The 19,438-nt window shown below is 39.0% G+C and overlaps 1 protein-coding gene across 1 annotated transcript in view; it reads left to right on the plus strand.

The window, feature by feature from the left end:
* Window positions 1-19,438, plus strand: part of POLR2B (RNA polymerase II subunit B) — a 54,665-nt gene that overhangs the window by 34,826 nt on the left and 401 nt on the right. Inside the window, exons 17-24 of the mRNA XM_079699721.1 lie at window positions 4,340-4,436; window positions 5,772-5,866; window positions 6,889-7,139; window positions 7,220-7,309; window positions 7,898-8,005; window positions 8,746-8,859; window positions 9,259-9,419; window positions 18,890-19,085. Coding sequence (XP_079555847.1) covers window positions 4,340-4,436; window positions 5,772-5,866; window positions 6,889-7,139; window positions 7,220-7,309; window positions 7,898-8,005; window positions 8,746-8,859; window positions 9,259-9,419; window positions 18,890-19,085 — 1,112 coding nt within the window. The remainder of the gene's footprint in view (window positions 1-4,339; window positions 4,437-5,771; window positions 5,867-6,888; window positions 7,140-7,219; window positions 7,310-7,897; window positions 8,006-8,745; window positions 8,860-9,258; window positions 9,420-18,889; window positions 19,086-19,438) is intronic.

A 19,438-nucleotide genomic window follows, 5' to 3' on the forward strand; every position in this document is an offset into this window, starting at 1 on the left:
CCTGCTGTTTGTGTGTATCTCTTTCTACAAATCTATTCCTACCTTGGGTTGGGAATTACTGAGAATCAGAGACTTGGAGAGGAGTGTATCTTTAGTGACCCAGATTCAGACCAGCAGTGCTGCCACCACTTACTTGCGCTCCGCTTATGAAAACTTTTGCATCCCTGCTGTACACATAAAAGTGTGAATGAATGGTGTGTCTCCTCTTGAAGGGTGGGTTGTGTTTTGAAAGTTGAATTTAGCTTTAAAGAAGCAAATATAAACAGTTTATTCAGAACTTAGATAACCAAAACAGTCAGTCATCCAGATTTTGGTTCCTTTGTATTCCGTAGTCATAGTTTTTACTCCACATTTGAAATACTTAGGTCAAAATATTATGTTACTGTAGCTTTAGAGTTGAGTGTGTTTCAATTTTTGGAAAATCTGATGATTCATGTATATATGAATTATGTTCATTCAAACCCCACTCAGGGACTTCCCTGGTGGTCCAGTGGTAAAGAAACCGCCCTACAATGCAGGGGACTCCCTGGTCAGGGAACTAAGATCCCACATGCCGCGGGGCAACTAAGCCTGCGTGCCATATCTACTGAACTCGCACGCCTCAACTAGAGCCCACGTGCTGCAAAACTACAGAGCCCACGTGTTCTGGAGCCCGTGCGCCACAACTATAGCGCCCACGCACCCTGGAGCCTGTGCGCCACAACTAGAGAAGAGAAAACCATGCCACAACTAGAGAAGCCCGCGCGCCGCAACGGAAGATCCCGCATGCCGCAACTAAGACCTGATGTAGCCAAAAATAAAATAAAAAAATAATAAATCTTAAAAAAAAAAGAAACCCCACTCACATTCAACAGTCATTTCTTATATTGCAATCTACTACTTTATAGAGTTTTCAACTTTTTTTCTTCTTTAATACTTGTTACTTTATTTAAATATAATTTTAATTTTATATTGTAGTTGATTTACAATATTATGTTAGTTTCAGGGGTACAGCAAAGTGATTCAGTTATACATATATACATATCTGTTCTTTTTCAGATTCTTTTCCCATATAGGTTATTACAGAATATTGAGTAGAGTTCCCTGTGCTATACAGTAGGTCCTTGTTGATCCCAAACTCCTAATTTATCCCTCCCCCCCAACCCTTCCCCTTTGGTTAACCATAAGTTTGTTTTCGAAGTCTGTGAATCTGTTTCTGATTTGTAAAAAAGTTCATTTGTATCATTTTTTTTAGATTCCACATATATTCCAAATATCATATAATATGTGTCTTCCTCTTTCTTACTTCACTTAGTATGATAATCTCTAGGTCCATCCATGTTGCTGCAAATGGCATTATTTCATTCTTTTTTATGGCCGAGTAATATTCCATTGTATATATGTACCACATCTTCTTTATCCATTCCTCTATCAATGGACATTTAGGTTGCTTCCATGCCTGGCTATTGTAAATAGTGCTGCAATGAACGTTGGGGTGCATGTGTCTTTTTGAATTATGGTTTTCTCTGGGTATATGCCCAGTAGTGGGATTGGTGGGTCATATGGTAGTTCTGTTTTTCATTTTTTAAGGAATCTCCATACTGTTCTCCACAGTGGCTGTATCAATTTACATTCCCACCAACAAGGCATGAGGGTTCCCTTTCCTCCATGCCCTCTTCAGCATTTATTGTTTGTAGATTTTTTGATGATGGCCATTCTGATCGGTGTGAGGTGATACCTCATTGTAGTTTTAATTTGCATTTCTCTGATAATTAGTGATGTTGAGCATCTTTTCATGTGTTTGTTGACCATCTGTATGTCCTCTTTGGAGAAATGTCTGTTTAGATCTTCTACCCATTTTTTGATTGGGTTGTTTTTTGATGTTGAGCTGCATGAGCTGTTTGTATATTTTGGAAATTTATCCCTTGTCAGTCACTTGGTTTGCAAACATTTTCTCCCATGCTGTGGATTGTCTTTTCATTTTGCCTATGGTTTCCTTTTCTGTGCAAAAGCTTTTAAGTTTAATTAGATCCCATTTATTTGTTTCTATTTCCATTATTCTAGGAGGTGGATCCAAAAAGATATTGCTTCGATTTATGTCAGAGTGTTCTGCCTATGTTTTCCTCTAAGAGTTTTATAGTGTCCAGTCTTATGTTTAGGTCTTTAATCCATTTTGAGTTTATTTTTGTGTATGGTGTTAGAGAATGTTCTAATTTCATTGTTCAACATATAGCTGTCCAGTTTTCCCAGCACCACTTATTGAAGAGACTGTCTTTTCTCCACTGTATATTCTTGCCTCCTTCGTAGATTAATTGACCGTAGGTGTGTGGGTTTATTTCTGGGCTTTCTATCCTGTTCCATTAATCTATATTTCTGTTTTTGTGCCAGTACCATACTCTTTTTATGACTGTAGCTTTGTAGTATAGTCTGAAGCCAGGGAACCTGATTCCTCCAGCTCTGTTTTTCTTTCTCAGGATTGCTTTGGGGTCTTTTGAATTTCCATTACAAATTTAAAAATTTTTCGTTCTAGTTCTGTGAAAAATGCCATTGGTAATTTGATAGGGGTTGCATTGAATCTGTAGATTGCCTTGGGTGGTATAGTCATTTTGACAATAATTGATTCTTCCAATCCAAGAACATGGTATATCTTTCCATCTGTTTGTGTCATTTTTGATTTCTTTCATCAGTGTCATATAGTTTTCAGACTACAGGTCTCTTGCCTCCTTAGGTAGGTTTATTCCTAGGTATTTTATTCTTTTTGATGCGATGGTTATTGGGATTGTTTCCTTAATTTCTCTTTCTGATCTTTTGTTGTTAGTGTATAGAAAAGCAAGAGATTTCTGTGTATTAATTTTGTATCCTGCAACTATACTGAATTCATTCATGAGCTCTAGTAAGTTTTCTGGTAGCATCTTCAGGATTTTCTGTGTATAGTATCACGTCATCTGCAAACAGTGACAGCTTTACTTCTTTACCGATTTGGATTCCTTTTCTTTCTTTTTCTTTTCTGAGTGCCAATGGCTAGGACTTCCAGAACTATGTTGAATAAAAGTGGTGAGAGTGGACATCCTTGTCTTGTTCCTGATCTTAGAGGAAATGCTTTCAGCTTTTTACTGTTGAGTATGATGCGAGCTGTGGGTTTGTCATAAATGACCTTTATGTTGAGGTAGGTTCCCTCTATGCCCACTTTCTGGAGATGTTTTGTCATAAATGGGTGTTGAATTTTGTCAAAAGCTTTTTCTGAATTTATCGAGTTGACCATATGGTTTTTATTCTTCAGTTTGTTAATGTGGTGTATCACACTGATTGATTTGTGGCTATTGAAAAATCCTTGCATCCCTGGGATAAATACCATTTGATCATGGTGTGTGATCCTTTTTTTTGTGGTATCTTTGTCTGGTTTTGGTATCAGGGTGATGGTGGCCTCATAGAATGAGTTTAGGAATGTTCCTTCCTCTGCAGTTTTTTGGAATAGTTTCAGAAGGATAGGTGTTAATTCTCTCAATGTTTGATAGAATTTGGCCGTGAAGCCATCTGGTCCTGGACTTTTGTTGGAAGTTTTTAAATTCACAGTTTCAATTTCAGTGCTTGTGATTGGCCTGTTCATATTTTCTATTCCTTCCTGGTTCAGTCTTGGGAGATTGTACTTTTCCAAGAATTTGTCCATTTCTTCTAGGTTGTCCATTTTATTGGCATATAGTTGTTTGTAGTAGTCTCTTATGATCCTTTGTATTTCTGTGGTGTCAGTTGTAACTTCTGTTTCATTTCTGATTTTGTTGATTTGAGCCCTCTCCCTTTTTTTCTTGATGAGTCTGGCTAAAGGTTTATCAATTTTGTTTATCAGTACTTGATACTTTAAATCTTTATGGTCCCATCAAAAATAGTTTTGGCAGGGGCTTCCCTGGTGGCGCAGTGGTTGAGAGTCCGCCTGCCGGTGCATGGGACGCGGCGGGAGGATCCCGCGTGCCGCGGAGTGGCTGGGCCCCTGGGCCGTGGCCGCTGGGCCTGCGTGTCCGGAGCCTGTGCTCTGCAACAGGAGAGGCCACAGCGGTGAGAGGCCCGCGTACCGCAAAAAAAAACCCAACACACCTGCCTTAACTATGACTTAAAAAAAAAAAAAAAGTTTTGGCAGCAGCAACTAAATAAGATTGTTTATATTAAAAACTTGCTTATATCAAACATTTAGCCATCAGAGTAGCTGTCTCACAGATTGCTATTCCAGGAGGAGTAGACTTTGACATTTACCATGGTGAAAACATTTGAGGCAAATATGATTAAATAAAATTGATTTAAAAGAAAGGGGTAATTTTTCTTTGTTTCTCGTATTGTGCTTTAATGTTTTCTCTTAAATGCACTGCAGGTATCAACTCAATTGTGGCCATTGCATCATACACTGGATATAATCAAGAAGACTCTGTTATCATGAATCGTTCAGCTGTAGACCGAGGCTTTTTCAGGTCAGCTATTTATAAAAGTTGTCAAAATACACATATGGTGGAAATATTAATATTTTATTTTTAAAAAGTTCTTTAAAAATAGGTGCGAATTGTGTGTTTCCAAACTTTTGGGTTTTTTTTTTTTTTTTTTTTGTGGTACGCGGGCCTCCCACCGCTGCGGCCCCCCCCGTTGCGGAGCACAGGCTCCGGACGCGCAGGCTCAGCGGCCATGGCTCACGGGCCCAGCCGCTCCGCGGCATGTGGGATCCTCCCGGACCGGGGCACGAACCCGCGTCCCCTGCATCGGCAGGCGGACTCCCAACCACTGCGCCACCAGGGAAGCCCACTTTTGGGGGTTTTGAATGTCAGTCCAGAAGAAATTTTGATCTGACAGCAGAGAAATTTTTCTGTTAGGATATTTAATCTTATGCCTCCATTCATGAAACGTTGTGGATATCTGCCAGGCACATGTCCTTGTATGGTTTCCTATATAGGGGTTAGTGTGGTAAAATCAGTGCCCTATTCCAGAAAGCAGAAGGCCTGGGTGATGGTCACGAACAACTGAAGACACTGCTTCTTGTATCTGAGGATTTTCAGTTACTAATATTTTGAGCCCCCCTTTATTTGTAAGCAAATAAATGTTTGTGTTTAGATAATATAGAAATGTCTAAAGTAAAAATAAACCTAGAGTTTTAGGACTCATGAATATTGGGTTGGCTAAAAAGTTCGTTTGGGTTTTTCTGTAAGATGTTATGGAAAAACCCAAATGAACTTTTTGGCCAACCCAATAACTACTGTTAAAATTATAGTATATTTTCTTTTTCAATCTTATTTTCTATTCAGTTTGATTATTTTATTGTCAAACATTAATCTCAAATCCATGATATGTGAAAGTTGGTTAAAAAACTGGGAGTTAATAAGAGAGGATGGATTTTTTTTTTCTGTATAGTTTTCAGAGGATAGGCACTAAGACCAGAGGTGGACGTTATAGCTTAATATCATAAACTTCTCACTAGAAATATTGGGACAGATCCTGGGTGACCATCTCTGAGGGTTATTATGGGAGGGATTCTTATTTTGGGTAGGAGGTTGGACTCAGTGACATTAGTCCTTCCTGGTCTCACATATAATTCCAGCTGTGTTAAGGTTATGGGTCAAATGCTAAATGTGTGGCCTGTGTAATATCTCTTAAGACTTAACTTTGACCCTTAATACAGTTAACTCTTGTCCCAGATTCATGGTTTAAATTGCCATGGTTTAAAGTACCACATATCAATTAAGTAAAATTTATTGGTATGTTCTAAGCCCTATTATTAAAGGAAAATAGAAGTTAACTTTAGAACCATGTGTTTTTAGGTCTGTTTTCTATCGATCATACAAAGAACAGGAGTCTAAAAAAGGGTTTGATCAAGAAGAAGTTTTTGAGAAGCCTACACGTGAAACTTGCCAGGGTAAGCAATACTGACATTGAAATTATGGAATTCAAAGTTAGCTTACCATGGTTTTCCTGATTAATTTTTTGGTTTTGGCCGCCCCCCTTTCTTTTTGCCATGTGGGAGTATGTTTTCTTATTATTCTTAGAGCTTATATTAAGGAAATAGGTATATTTGCCAGAAGTCTTTGCACCTAGGAGTGGGCTTGCTATAGTCCTTCCATTCTGCTAGGTCTTGCATTGAGGAGGGGATTTAGGAAATCAGAGAGGTCATGTAATTTCATGGGACACGCCTCAGCCCCATTCTCACTTGTACTGTGTCCTGTCCCTCAGTTTATCTATTTGCATGGGAACTTCCTCTCCTCTTCACATTGTGGTGTGACCATAGTGTTTGTCTAGCCACAATATTTGTATGTATTTAACAAATAACTAATGAGAGGATACCTAGAACTTTCTGTTTCTTCTGGAAAACTCAAAACTTATTTTCTAGTTATTATTTTTACAGACATTTAAAAGCCGTATAAAGTGGGATGGATGGGATATCCCAGGGAAAAGGGTTATCTCTCCTACAGTTTTGGCTTTTAATAGTATTGCATGAAGTAAAATGTTTTTTTTTTCCTTAGGTATCTTCCTATTACTCCATTTCCTGTGGGTGGTTCTCTGTGGTAGTGAATTGATGTTCAGTGGAGTTAAGATTATAGAAGATTAAATTCAAACTTTCTGTTGGAAATTATATGTAGAAGACATAGATACTCTTCCTTATGCAATATAGAGATCAGAAGATGGCAACACACTTATCCAAAGTCACTTAGCAAATGGAGAATCTGAATCAGTCCAATGCTTTTTTACCGAGTTCAGAAGTTTGTAGTATTTGGAATAAGGGCACATTACTACACATGTTAGAGATTCCTATGAACTTCTCTCTGACTTTAAACTGATTTATATATTTGGTTTTTAATCTTTTGGGGAGGGGGATTATGGGACATTTTAAATACTTTTCTTTATGGTATTACCATTTCAGAAAATTCTGTCTCTTCTCAGGTATGAGGCACGCTATTTATGACAAGCTGGATGATGATGGTTTGATAGCTCCTGGGGTTCGTGTATCAGGAGATGATGTTATTATAGGCAAAACAGTCACGTTGCCTGAAAATGAAGATGAATTGGAGGGCACTAATAGACGCTATACTAAGAGAGACTGTAGCACTTTTCTCAGGACTAGTGAGACGGGCATTGTGGATCAGGTTATGGTAACTCTCAACCAAGAAGGATATAAATTTTGTAAAATAAGGGTGAGTATAGCTTTGTCATATTGCTATTTATAGAAAGTAAACCAGAATGACTTAACTAACCTATTTTTGTGTGAATTCAGGTACGCTCTGTTAGAATTCCACAGATTGGAGACAAATTTGCTAGTCGACATGGTCAAAAGGGTACTTGTGGTATTCAGTATAGACAAGAGGTAGGTATCTTTTATCACCTCTAGCCCAAAGTTTTGTTGAACATTTTATTAAATCAAAATGTTCTTTAACTTAAGAGCCCAGAGGCAGTAAAGGCTTGACTTTTAATTTTAGTGTTTTTTTTTTGTTGTTTTTGTTTTTAGATTTTATTTATTTATTTATTTATTTATGGCTGCATTGGGTCTTCATTGCTGTGTGTGGGCTTTCTCTAGTTGTGAGCGGGGGCTGCTCTTCGTTGTGGTGCATGGGCTCTAGGCATGCAGGCTTCAGTAGTCGTGGCTCGTGGGCTCCGTAGTTGTGGTTCATGGGCTCTAGAGTGCAGGCTCAGTAGTTGTGGTGCATGGGCTTAGTTGCTCCACGGCATGTGGGATCTTCCCGGACCAGGGCTCGAACCCATGTCCCCTGCATTGACAGGCGGATTCTTAACCACTGTGCCACCAGGGAAGCCCTAATTTTAGTGTTGAATAAGTAGGTGAACACACTATGTTGAACAGAATTTAGGACATAGAAAAGTTTAGATGAGCGGGAGTTCTAGTTCTCTAGCTAAGAGATTTAAGTTTTTTTAAGTCTTTTAAAAAATTCCTTTATAGGATATGCCTTTCACCTGCGAAGGTATCACCCCCGATATCATCATAAATCCCCATGCCATTCCCTCTCGTATGACTATTGGTCACTTGATTGAATGTCTTCAAGGGAAGGTAAGAGATTTTCTTTAAAAATATAGGTTCAAAATTGATGTTTCTTCCGAAATGTTAGGTCATTTCTTTCATTTGAGCCAGGGTACTTTGGAAAAAGCCAATATGACACTTAACTTTCCTGCTTTTAAATTGGTTTGATTATGTCTTTTTTTGCCAAACTTTGCAAAGTTATGACTGAGAAGTTTTGCAAAATTTACTACATCCAGTCTTTACTTGTATATATGGTTATTCTTTTGACTGGTTCTTTTCTATAAATGGTAGTTAGTTCAGTGTGAACCTAATGGTTTTATGGCTATACTATTAGCTATGCATGCATCTTTCAGTGGAGGTTTTTCTATTTTTAAGTATCTTATTAAGGCAGAATGGCTACAGCCTAACACATGGATGGCTTGGTTTTAGGGCATTAAAATGTCATTTTCCTTGAGTCGTAGGAAGTACTTGGGAGTCTCACTCTTTTTGTATCTGGTCTCACAGAGAGTTTCCTACTTGAAGGCTTATAATTGAGTTTTTATTTTTTAGGTAAATTAGTTTGTTATATTTTATGTAAAATGCTAATAAAATGAACCTTACTGTATTACAGCTTTCCATAATATAGATATTTAAGTTAATCCTTAATCTTAAGTTCAAAATCTTCCTTTCCAGAAAGGATTTTTTTTTTTTTGAATATATTTGTATTGACATAGACTTCTAAAGGGTGACAGAAGGAAGCAGCCTTTTAGAGATGACTTTTCGTTTTAAAGGTATCAGCTAACAAGGGTGAAATTGGTGATGCCACTCCATTCAATGATGCTGTTAATGTACAGAAGATTTCTAATCTTTTATCTGATTATGGCTACCATCTCAGAGGAAATGAGGTATGTTTGCTCTTACATTGGTAACTTGTTATGAGTATTCTTTTTTGTATGTTTGTAATTTCATTTTTTAAAAAATTAAATTTTTCATTAAAGTATACCACATACTTCAAATTGCATGCAAAACCGTAAATGTACAGGTTGATGAATTTTCACAAAGTGAACACAGCTGTGTGACTGGCACCCAGATCTTGAAAATTACCAGAACCCTTTTATGCCTAGATGCCCCCCTTGTGTCCCCTTCCAGTCACTACCATCATACCCCCCCCCCCAAGGTGACTACTCTCTTTACACTATTGTTTTGTTTTGATTTTTATAGAAATGGAATTATATAGTATATGCACATATATTTTTTGAACTTGTTTACTTTTAAGTCTGTGCTTCAAAATCTGTCTGTTTCAGGTCCTATACAATGGATTCACTGGTCGAAAAATCACATCACAAATTTTTATTGGCCCCACTTACTACCAGCGTTTGAAGCACATGGTGGATGACAAGATTCATTCTCGTGCTCGGGGACCTATTCAGATCCTTAATAGGCAGCCCATGGAGGGTAGATCTCGGTAAGAGAGCTGCATCATCATCATTGTTATATAAAGGAATGGTTCTCAAATTTCTTGATTCCAGGACCCCAAAGGCTTTTGTCTGGGAGTTGTATCTTTTTTTGTTGTTGCACTGGGTCTTAGTTGCAGTAGGCAGGCTCCTTAGCTGTGGCACGTGGGCTCCTTAGTTGTGGGATCTAGTTCCCTGGCCAGGGATTGGACCTGGGCCCCCTGCATTGGGAGCACAGAGTCTTTTTTTTTTTTCTATTTTTTTTTTTTTTTTTATTAGTTTCTGCTTTATAACAAAGTGAATCAGTCATACATATACATCTGTTCCCACATCCCCTCCCTCATGCATCTCCCTCCCTCCCACCCTCCCCATCCCACCCCTCCAGGCGGTCACAAAGCACCGAGCTGATCTCCCTGTGCTCTGCGGCTGCTTCCCACTATCTATCTACCTTACTTTTGGTAGTGTATATATGTCCATGCCTCTCTTTCCCTTTGTCACAGCTTACCCTTCCCCTTCCCCATATCCTCAAGTCCATTCTCAAGTAGGTCTGTGTCTTTATTCCCGTTTTACCCCCAGGTTCTTCATGACATTTTTTTTTTTTTTTAAATTCCATATATATGTGTTAGCATACGGTATTTGTCTTTCTCTTTCTGACTTACTTCACTCTGTATGACAGACTCTAGGTCTATCCACCTCATTACAAATAGCTCAGTTTCGTTTCTTTTTATGGCTGAGTAATATTCCATTGTATATATGTGCCACATCTTCTTTATCCTTTCATCCGATGATGGACACTTAGGTTTCCAGCTCCGGGCTATTGTGAATAGAGCTGCAATGAACATTTTGGTACATGTCTCTTTTTGAATTATGGTTTTCTCAGGGTATATGCCTAGTAGTGGGATTGCTGGGTCATATGGTAGTTCTATTTTTAGTTTTTTAAGGAACCTCCATACTGTTCTCCATAGTGGCTGTACCAATTCACATTCCCACCAGCAGTGCAAGAGTGTTCCCTTTTCTCCACACCCTCTCCAGCATTTATTGTTTCTAGATTTCTTGATGATGGCCATTCTGACTGGTGTGAGATGATATCTCATTGTAGTTTTGATTTGCATTTCTCTAATGATTAATGATGTTGAGCATTCTTTCATGTGTTTGTTGGCAGTCTGTATATCTTCTTTGGAGAAATGTCTATTTAAGTCTTCTGCCCATTTTTGGATTGGGTTGTTTGTTTTTTTTGCTATTGAGCTGCATGAGCTGTTTATAAATTTTGGAGATTAATCCTTTGTCAGTTGCTTCATTTGCAAATATTTTCTCCCATTCTGAGGGTTGTCTTTTGGTCTTGTTTATGGTTTCCTTTGCTGTGCAAAAGCTTTGAAGTTTCATTAGGTCCCATTTGTTTATCTTTGTTTTTATTTCCATTTCTCTAGGAGGTGGGTCCAAAAGGATCTTGCTGTGATTTATGTCATAGAGTGTTCTACCTATGTTTTCCTCTAAGAGTTTAATAGTTTCTGGCCTTACATTTAGGTCTTTAATCCATTTTGAGCTTATTTTTGTGTATGGTGTTAGGGAATGATCTAATCTCATACTTTTACATGTCCCTGTCCAGTTTTCCCAGCACCACTTATTGAAGAGGCTGTCCTTTCTCCACTGTACATTCCTGCCTCCTTTATCAAAGATAAGTTGGCCATATGTGCGTGGGTTTATCTCTGGGCTTTCTATCCTGTTCCACTGATCTATCTTTCTGTTTTTATGCCAGTACCACACTGTCTTAATTACTGTAGCTTTGTAGTATAGTCTGAAGTCAGGCAGCCTGATTCCTCCAGCTCCGTTTTTCGTTCTCAAGATTGCTTTGGCTATTCGGGGTCTTTTGTTTTTCCAAACAAATTTTGAAATTTTTTGTTCTAGTTCTGTGAAAAATGCCAGTGGTAGTTTGATAGGGATTGCATTGAATCTGTAGATTGCTTTGGGTAGTAGAGTCATTTTCACAATATTGATTCTTCCAATCCAGGAGCATGGTATATCTCTCCATCTATTTATATCATCTTTAATTTCTTTCATCAGTGTCTTATAATTTTCTGCATACAGGTCTTTTGTCTCCTTAGGTAGGTTTATTCCTAGATATTTTATTCTTTTTGTTGCAATGGTAAATGGGAGTGTTTTCTTGATTTCATTTTCAGATTTTTCATCATTAGTGTACAGGAATGCCAGAGATTTCTGTGCATTAATTTTGTATCCTGCTACTTTACCAAATTCATTGATTAGCTCTAGTAGTTTTTCGGTAGCATCTTTAGGATTCTCTATGTATAGTATCATGTCATCTGCAAACAGTGACAGCTTTACTTCTTCTTTTCCAATTTGGATTCCTTTTATTTCCTTTTCTTCTCTGATTGCTGTGGCTAAAACTTCCAAAACTATGTTGAATAAGAGTGGTGAGAGTGGGCAGCCTTGTCTTGTTCCTGATCTTAGTGGAAATGGTTTCAGTTTTTCACCATTGAGGACAATGTTGGCTGTGGGTTTGTCATATATGGCCTTTCTTATGTTGAGGAAAGTTCCCTCTATGCCTACTTTCTGCAGGGTTTTTATCATAAATGGGTGTTGAATTTTGTCGAAAGCTTTCTCTGCATCTATTGAGATGATCATATGGTTTTTCTCCTTCAACTTGTTAATATGGTGTATCACATTGATTGATTTGCGTATATTGAAGAATCCTTGCATTCCTGGAATAAACCCCACTTGATCATGGTGTATGATCCTTTTAATGTGCTGTTGGATTCTGTTTGCTAGTATTTTGTTGAGGATTTTTGCATCTATGTTCATCAGTGATATTGGCCTGTAGTTTTCTTTCTTTGTGACATCCTTGCCTGGTTTTGGTATCAAGGTGATGGTGGCCTCGTAGAATGAGTTTGGGAGTGTTCCTTCCTCTGATATTGTTTGGAAGAGTTTGAGAAGGATGGGTGTTAGCTCTTCTCTAAATGTTTGATAGAATTCGCCTGTGAAGCCATCTGGTCCTGGGCTTTTGTTTGATGGAAGATTTTTAATCACAGTTTCAATTTCAGTGCTTGTGATTGGTCTATTCATATTTTCTATTTCTTCCTGAGTCAGTCTTGGTAGGTTGTGCATTTCTAAGAATTTGTCCATTTCTTCCAGGTTGTCCATTTTATTGGCATAGAGTTGCTTATAGTAATCTCTCATGATCTTTTGTATTTCTTCAGTGTCAGTTGTTACTTCTCCTTTTTCATTTCTAATTCTACTGATTTGAGTCTTCTCCCTTCTTTTCTTGATGAGTCTGGCTAATGGTTTGTCAATTTTGTTTATCTTCTCAAAGAACCAGCTTTTAGTTTGGTTGATCTTTGCTATCGTTTCCTTCATTTCTTTTTCATTTATTTCTGATCTGATCTTTATGATTTCTTTCCTTCTGCTAACTTTGGGGGTTTTTTGTTCTTCTTTCTCTAATTGCTTTAGGTGCAGGGTCAGGTTGTTTACTCGAAATGTTTCCTGTTTCTTAAGGTGGGATTGTATTGCTATAAACTTCCCCCTTAGAACTGCTTTTGCTGCGTCCCATAGGTTTTGGGTCGTCGTGTCTCCATTGTCATTTGTTTCTAAGTATTTCTTAATTTCCTCTTTGATTTCTTCAGTGATCACTTCATTATTGAGTAGTGTATTGTTTAGCCTCCATGTGTTTGTATTTTTTACAGATCTTTTCCTGTAATTGATGTCTAGTCTCATAGCATTGTGGTCGGAAAAGATACTTGATACAATTTCAATTTTCTTAAATTTACCAAGGCTTGATTTGTGACCCAAGATATGATCTATCCTGGAGAATGTTCCATGAGCACTTGAGAAAAATGTGTATTCTGTTGTTTTTGGATGGAATGTCCTATAAATATCAACTAAGTCCATCTTGTTTAATGTATCATTTAAAGCTTGTGTTTCCTTATTTATTTTCATTTTGGATGATCTGTCCATTGGTGAAAGTGGGGTGTTAAAGTCCCCTACTATGATTGTGTTACTGTCGATTTCCCCTTTTATGGCTGTTAGTATTTGCCTTATGTATTGAGGTGCTCCTATGTTGGGTGCATAAATATTTACAATTGTTATATCTTCTTCTTGGATCGATCCCTTTATCGTTATGTAGTGTCCTTCTTTGTCTCTTCTAATAGTCTTTATTTTAAAGTCTATTTTGTCTGATATAAGAATTGCTACTCCAGCTTTCTTTTGGTTTCCATTTGCATGGAATATCTTTTTCCATCCCCTTACTTTCAATCTGTATGTGTCTCTAGGTCTGAAGTGGGTCTCTTGTAGACAGCATATATATGGGTCTTGTTTTTGTATCCATTCAGCCACTCTGTGTCTTTTGGTGGGAGCATTTAGTCCATTTACATTTAAGGTAATTATTGATATGTATGTTCCTATTCCCATTTCCTTAATGGCTTTGGGTTCGTTATTGTAGGTATAGTCCTTCTGTTGTGTTTCTTGCCTAGAGAAGTTCCTTTAGCATTTGTTGTAAAGCTGGTTTGGTGGTGCTGAACTCTCTCAGCTTTTGCTTGTCTGTAAACGTTTTAATTTCTCCATCAAATCTGAATGAGATCCTTGCTGGGTAGAGTAATCTTGGTTGCAGGTTTCTCTCCTTCATCACTTTAATTATGTCCTGCCACTCCCTTCTGGCTTGTAGAGTTTCTGCTGAGAGATCAGCTGTTAACCTGATGGGGATTCCCTTGTGTGTTATTTGTTGTTTTTCCCTTGCTGCTTTTAATATGATTTCTTTGTGTTTAATTTTTGACAGTTTGATTAATATGTGTCTTGGTGTATTTCTCCTTGGATTTATTCTGTATGGGACTCTCTGTGCCTCCTGGACTTGATTAACTATTTCCTTTCCCATATTAGGGAAGTTTTCAACTATAATCTGTTTAAATATTTTCTCAGTCCCTTTCTTTTTCTCTTCTTCTTCTGGAACCCCTATAATTCGAATGTTGGTGCGTTTAATGTTGTCCCAGAGGTCTCTGAGACTGTCCTCTGTTCTTTTCATTCTTTTTTCTTTATTTTGCTCTGCATCAGTTATTTCCACTATTTTATCTTCCACCTCACTTATCCGTTCTTCTGCCTCAGTTATTCTGCTATTGATCCCATCTAGAGTATTTTTCATTTCATTTATTGTGTTTTTAATCGATGCTTGATTCATCTTTAGTTCTTCTAGGTCCTTGTTAACTGTTTCTTGCATATTGTCTATTCTATTTCCAAGATTTTGGATCTGGGAAATAGAATCTTGGATCAGCTTTACTATCATTATTCTGAATTCTTTTTCAGGTAGACTGCCTATTACCTCTTCATTTGTTAGATCTGGTAGGTTTTTATCTTGCTCCTTCACCTGCTGTGTGTTTTTCTGCTTTCTCATTTTGCTTATGTTACTGTGTTTGGGGTCTCCTTTTTGCAGGCTACAGATTCGTAGTTCCCGTTGTTTTTGGTGTCTGTCCCCCGTGGCTAAGGTTGTTTCAGTAGGTTGTGTAGGCTTCCTGGTGGGGGGGACTAATGCCTGTGTTCTGGTGGTTGAAGCTCGATCTTGTCTTTCTGGTGGACAGGTCCACGTCTGGTGGTGTGTTTTGGGGTGCCTGTGGCCTTATTATGTTTTTAGGTATCCTCTCTGCTAATGGGTGGGGTTGTGTTCCTGCCTTGCTAGTTGCTTGGCATAGGGTGACCAGCACTGTAGCTTGCTGGTCGTTGACTGAAGCTGGGTGCTGGTGTTGAGATGGAGATCCCTGGGAGATTTTCGCTGCTTGATATTATGTGGAGCTGGGAGGTCTCTTGTGGACCCGTGTCCTGAAGTTGGCTCTCCCACTTCAGAGGCACAGCACTAACTCCTGGCTGCAGCACCAAGAGCCTTTCATCCACCCGGCTCAGAATAACAGTGAGAAAAAGTAGAAAGAAATAATTAGTAGAAGAAAGAAAGAGAGATTGAAAGAAAGGAAGAAGGGAAGTAAGGAAGGAAGGAAGGAAGAAAGAAAGAAAGGAGGGAGGGAGGAAGGATGGAAAGAAAGGAAAGAAAGGAGGGAGGGAGGGAGGAATGAAAGCAAAAGGAAGAGTGAATGGAAGAAGAGAGGGAGGGAGGGAGGAAGGAAAGAAAGAAAGAAAGACAGGAGGGAGGGAGGGAGGGAGGAAGGAAAGAAAAAGAAAGTGGAAAGAAGAAGGGTGGGAGGGAGGGAGGGATGGAGGAAAGAAAAAGAAAGAAGGAAAGGAGGAGCGGAGGGAGGGAGGGAGGAAGGGAAGGGAGGAAAAAAAGAAAGAGCAGGTAAAGTAAAATAGAATAAAGTATGAAATATAGTAGCGTTATTAAAATTAAAAAGTAATTATTGAAAAAAAACACGGACCGAAAGAACCCTGGGACATATGGTGGAAGCAAAGCTATACAGAGAGAATCTTACACAGAAGATTACACATACACATTCACAAAAAGAGAGCAGGGGGAAAAATCAAAAATCTTGCTCTCCAAGTCCACCTCCTCGATTTGGGATAATTCGTTGTAAAAAGAGGAAAAGGGCGAAAAGTCTGAAATCTTGCTAAGTCCACCTCCTTAATTTGAGATAATTCGTTGTAAAAAGAGGAAAAAAAAGGGGGGGGGAAAGTCTTAAATCTTGTCCTCAAAGTCCACTTCCTCAATTTGGGATGATTCGCTGTCCATTCATGCCCTCCACAGACGCAGGGCACATCAAGTGGGCCGTGGAGCTTTAATCCGCTGCCTCGGAGGCTGCACAGAGAGATTTCCCTGTCTCTGCTCTCACAGCTCCCGGGTCTCAGCCTTGGACCTGGCCCCGCCTCTGCGCGTAGGTCGCCGGAGGGCGTCCGTTCTTCGCTCAGACAGGACGGGTTTAAAGGAGCCGCTGATTCGGGGGCTCTGGCTCACTCAGGCAGAGGGGAGGGAGGGGAATGCCCTCTCCTCGCGCACCAGGCAACAAAAGGGAAAAAAGCCTCTTGCCTCTCCGGTAGCTCCAGACCCTTTCCCCGGACTCCCTCCGGGCTAGCACTAACCCCCTTCAGGGTCTCTTCCTGCCGCCAGCCCCAGACCTCTCCCTGCGCTCCGACTGAAAGCCGATACCCGAGCCTCAGCTCCCAGCCCCGCCCGCCCTGGCGGCCGAGCAGACAAGTCTCTCGGGCTGGTGTGTGCCTGAGGGCACCGATCCTCTGTGCCAAAATCTCTCTGCTTTGCCCTCCACACCCCTGTTGCTGTGCTCTCCTCCGCTACTCCGAAGCTTTCCCCCTCCGCCACCTGCAGTCTCCGCCCTCGAAGGGGCTTGTAGTGTGTAGAAACCTTCCCTCCTTCACGGCTCCCTCCCACTGGTGCAGGTCCCGTCCATATCCTATTGTCTCTGTTTATTCTTTTTTTCTTTTGACCTACCCAGGTATGTGGGGAGTTTCTTGCCTTTTGGGGGGTCTGAGGTCTTCTGTCAGCGTTCAGTAGGTGTTCTGTTGGAGTTGTTCCACGTGTAGATGAATTTCTGATGTATCTGTGGGGAGGAAGGTGATCTCCGCGTCTTACTCTTCCGCCATCTTCCTCCGGCGTGGGAGCACAGAGTCTTAACCACTGCGCCACCAGGGAAGTCCCTGTATCTTTTGATATTTATCCCGTTAGAAATTAAAACTGAGAAAGGTTTAAAATATTTATAACTTTATTTAAAAAATAACAGTAACAAATCCATTACACATTAACATAAGTAACCTTTTAGGTGAAAAATATTTTCCAAATAAATTTAGTGATGAGTGACTTTGGTTTACCTTTTTGCAAACCTTTTTTAATGAACTGGTTTGTGAGAAGACAGCTGGATTATTGTGTCTGCTTCTGCATTCTTCCCATTGCAGGATTTTATTTTTTATAATTAAGTATTGCTATATGAGGAAAATCTGACCTCACACAGATGTGTGGTTGGAAAGGGAAGAATATTTTAATAATTGTCTGGTGATTGTGGATTCTTTTTTTTTTTTTTTTTTTTTTTTTGATGCTACATCAAAACAAGTTGTCCTTTTTTTAAAAATAAATTTATTTATTTTTGGCTGCGTTGGGTCTTCGTTGCTTCGTGCGGACTTTCTCTAGTTGCTCCGAGCGGGGGCTGCTCTTTGTTGTGGTGTGCGGGCTTCTCATTGCGGTGGCTTCTCTTTATTGCATAGCACAGGCTCTAGGCAAGTGGGCTCAGTAGTTGTGGCGCACAGGTTTAGTTGGTCCGCGGCATGTGGGATCTTCCCAGACAAGGGCTCGAACTCGTGTCCTCTGCATTGGTAGGTGGATTCTTAACTACTGCACCACCAGGGAAGTCCAAGTTGTCCTTTCTTAAAGGTTACTGGTGATGCAGAATTTGAAACCACTTAAGTGAATCTTTTATGTTTATTATATTAAAATCCATTGGCCTTACACTTTGTATCTTTTATACTTATGTAATTTTGTAGTATCATATTTGGTCATTTGGAAAATATTTTCGCTCAGCAGTGAAATCGCTGAGTCCTAACCACTGGACTGCCAAGGAATTCCCTCTCACAGTCTGGATTTTTGTTGATTGCATTCCTGGGCTCTGTTCCTATTTTTCTTGTAAATAGCTAATCGGATCTAGAGCCTTGATGAGGTGAAGGGTTTGTGTTCTCTCACAGTAATACTTCAAAGGCAAATACTTTCAATATCTGGTTGTCTCTTTTATGACTTTAGCAGCTATTAATGATCATTACGCAAAACCTTTAATTATTTAAAGGTTTGCAAACTGATGAGATTCTAATTTATCATTCCTTCATTTATTAGCTGGAATACTTTCATAGAGAGAAACTTTGTTTCCTCAGCTGCTAACCTGGTGACATGGTTCATATACTAAAAGGCAAAATAAATGCTTAATTCTTTCCTTTTATTTACCAGTTTTCAAAATGATGCATTGGTTGCCTAGAATCCTCCAAAGCTGACCAAATGTTTTGTTTTTGGTAATATCATTAGAAGCTCATTGATCTTATGTATTTTGTATATTAAGAATGTTAAGGAAGCCATCACCATCCACTTGCCTGGCCATCAGAACAGTGCATTTCACTTACATGTGGGGAAACCTGTGACTAGTCACCTGTTCTTTCCATCACTTTTGCCAACATGCATTTATCATTTCAGGTTTGATTGCCTGGGAGTCTCTTTCATGGAGAAGCTGCTTTATTTAGATTGACTTTTTTATTATTCATTTTTTAGTATAGAGGTGAATTCTAGTAAGTTAAATGATAGTCTGATGAGATTTTATTTTGTACTTCATTGTATTTTATTTGGAAAAGTATATGCTATACTTGAGAATCTTATGTGTTTACTCTGGGGACCTTCTAATGCACACCAAATAGTTGGTAGACTTCTCAACCTCCCCACCATGTAGAGAGAATGCAAGAGTAGAAAAATCGGAGTCTAGTTCTCTTTCTTTCTAATATTCTTTATGATAATAGGAAATCAGTACAAAATAGTCTGTTGTTTTTTCCATGACAGTGATGGTGGCCTGCGTTTTGGAGAAATGGAACGAGATTGTCAGATTGCCCACGGAGCAGCCCAGTTTTTAAGGGAAAGATTGTTTGAGGCATCAGATCCATATCAGGTTCATGTTTGCAATCTTTGTGGAATAATGGCGATCGCTAACACCAGGACCCATACATATGAATGCAGGGGCTGCCGAAATAAAACCCAGGTAGGTGCAAACCTTACTGACAGTTGATATCTGTTTAGGATATAACCACGTTGGCCTAATCATCCAGGCAGATTTAGTGTGGTGGAACAGATTGGCATTTTCACAATTTTGATAGCATGCTTCTATAAGATTCCTAGTTTTAAATGAGGAAAAAGGTAACAATTCTGTTTTTCTAAAAACTAGTTTAAGTTTTAGTGTGGTAATTTCTCTAAGCTAAGCTGTTCATCTTTTGGAAATAATAAGGCCTTGTACAAGGAATTTTAAACAATGAGTTTTGTTAAACCTTTTAATTGAGAAGGGTGAATATAAATTATATCTGGCAGAAAGGGCAGAATATCAAAGCCTTTTAGGAG

Source organism: Hyperoodon ampullatus (genome assembly GCF_949752795.1).
Source record: "Hyperoodon ampullatus genome assembly, chromosome: 1".
NCBI lineage: Eukaryota > Metazoa > Chordata > Mammalia > Artiodactyla > Ziphiidae > Hyperoodon > Hyperoodon ampullatus.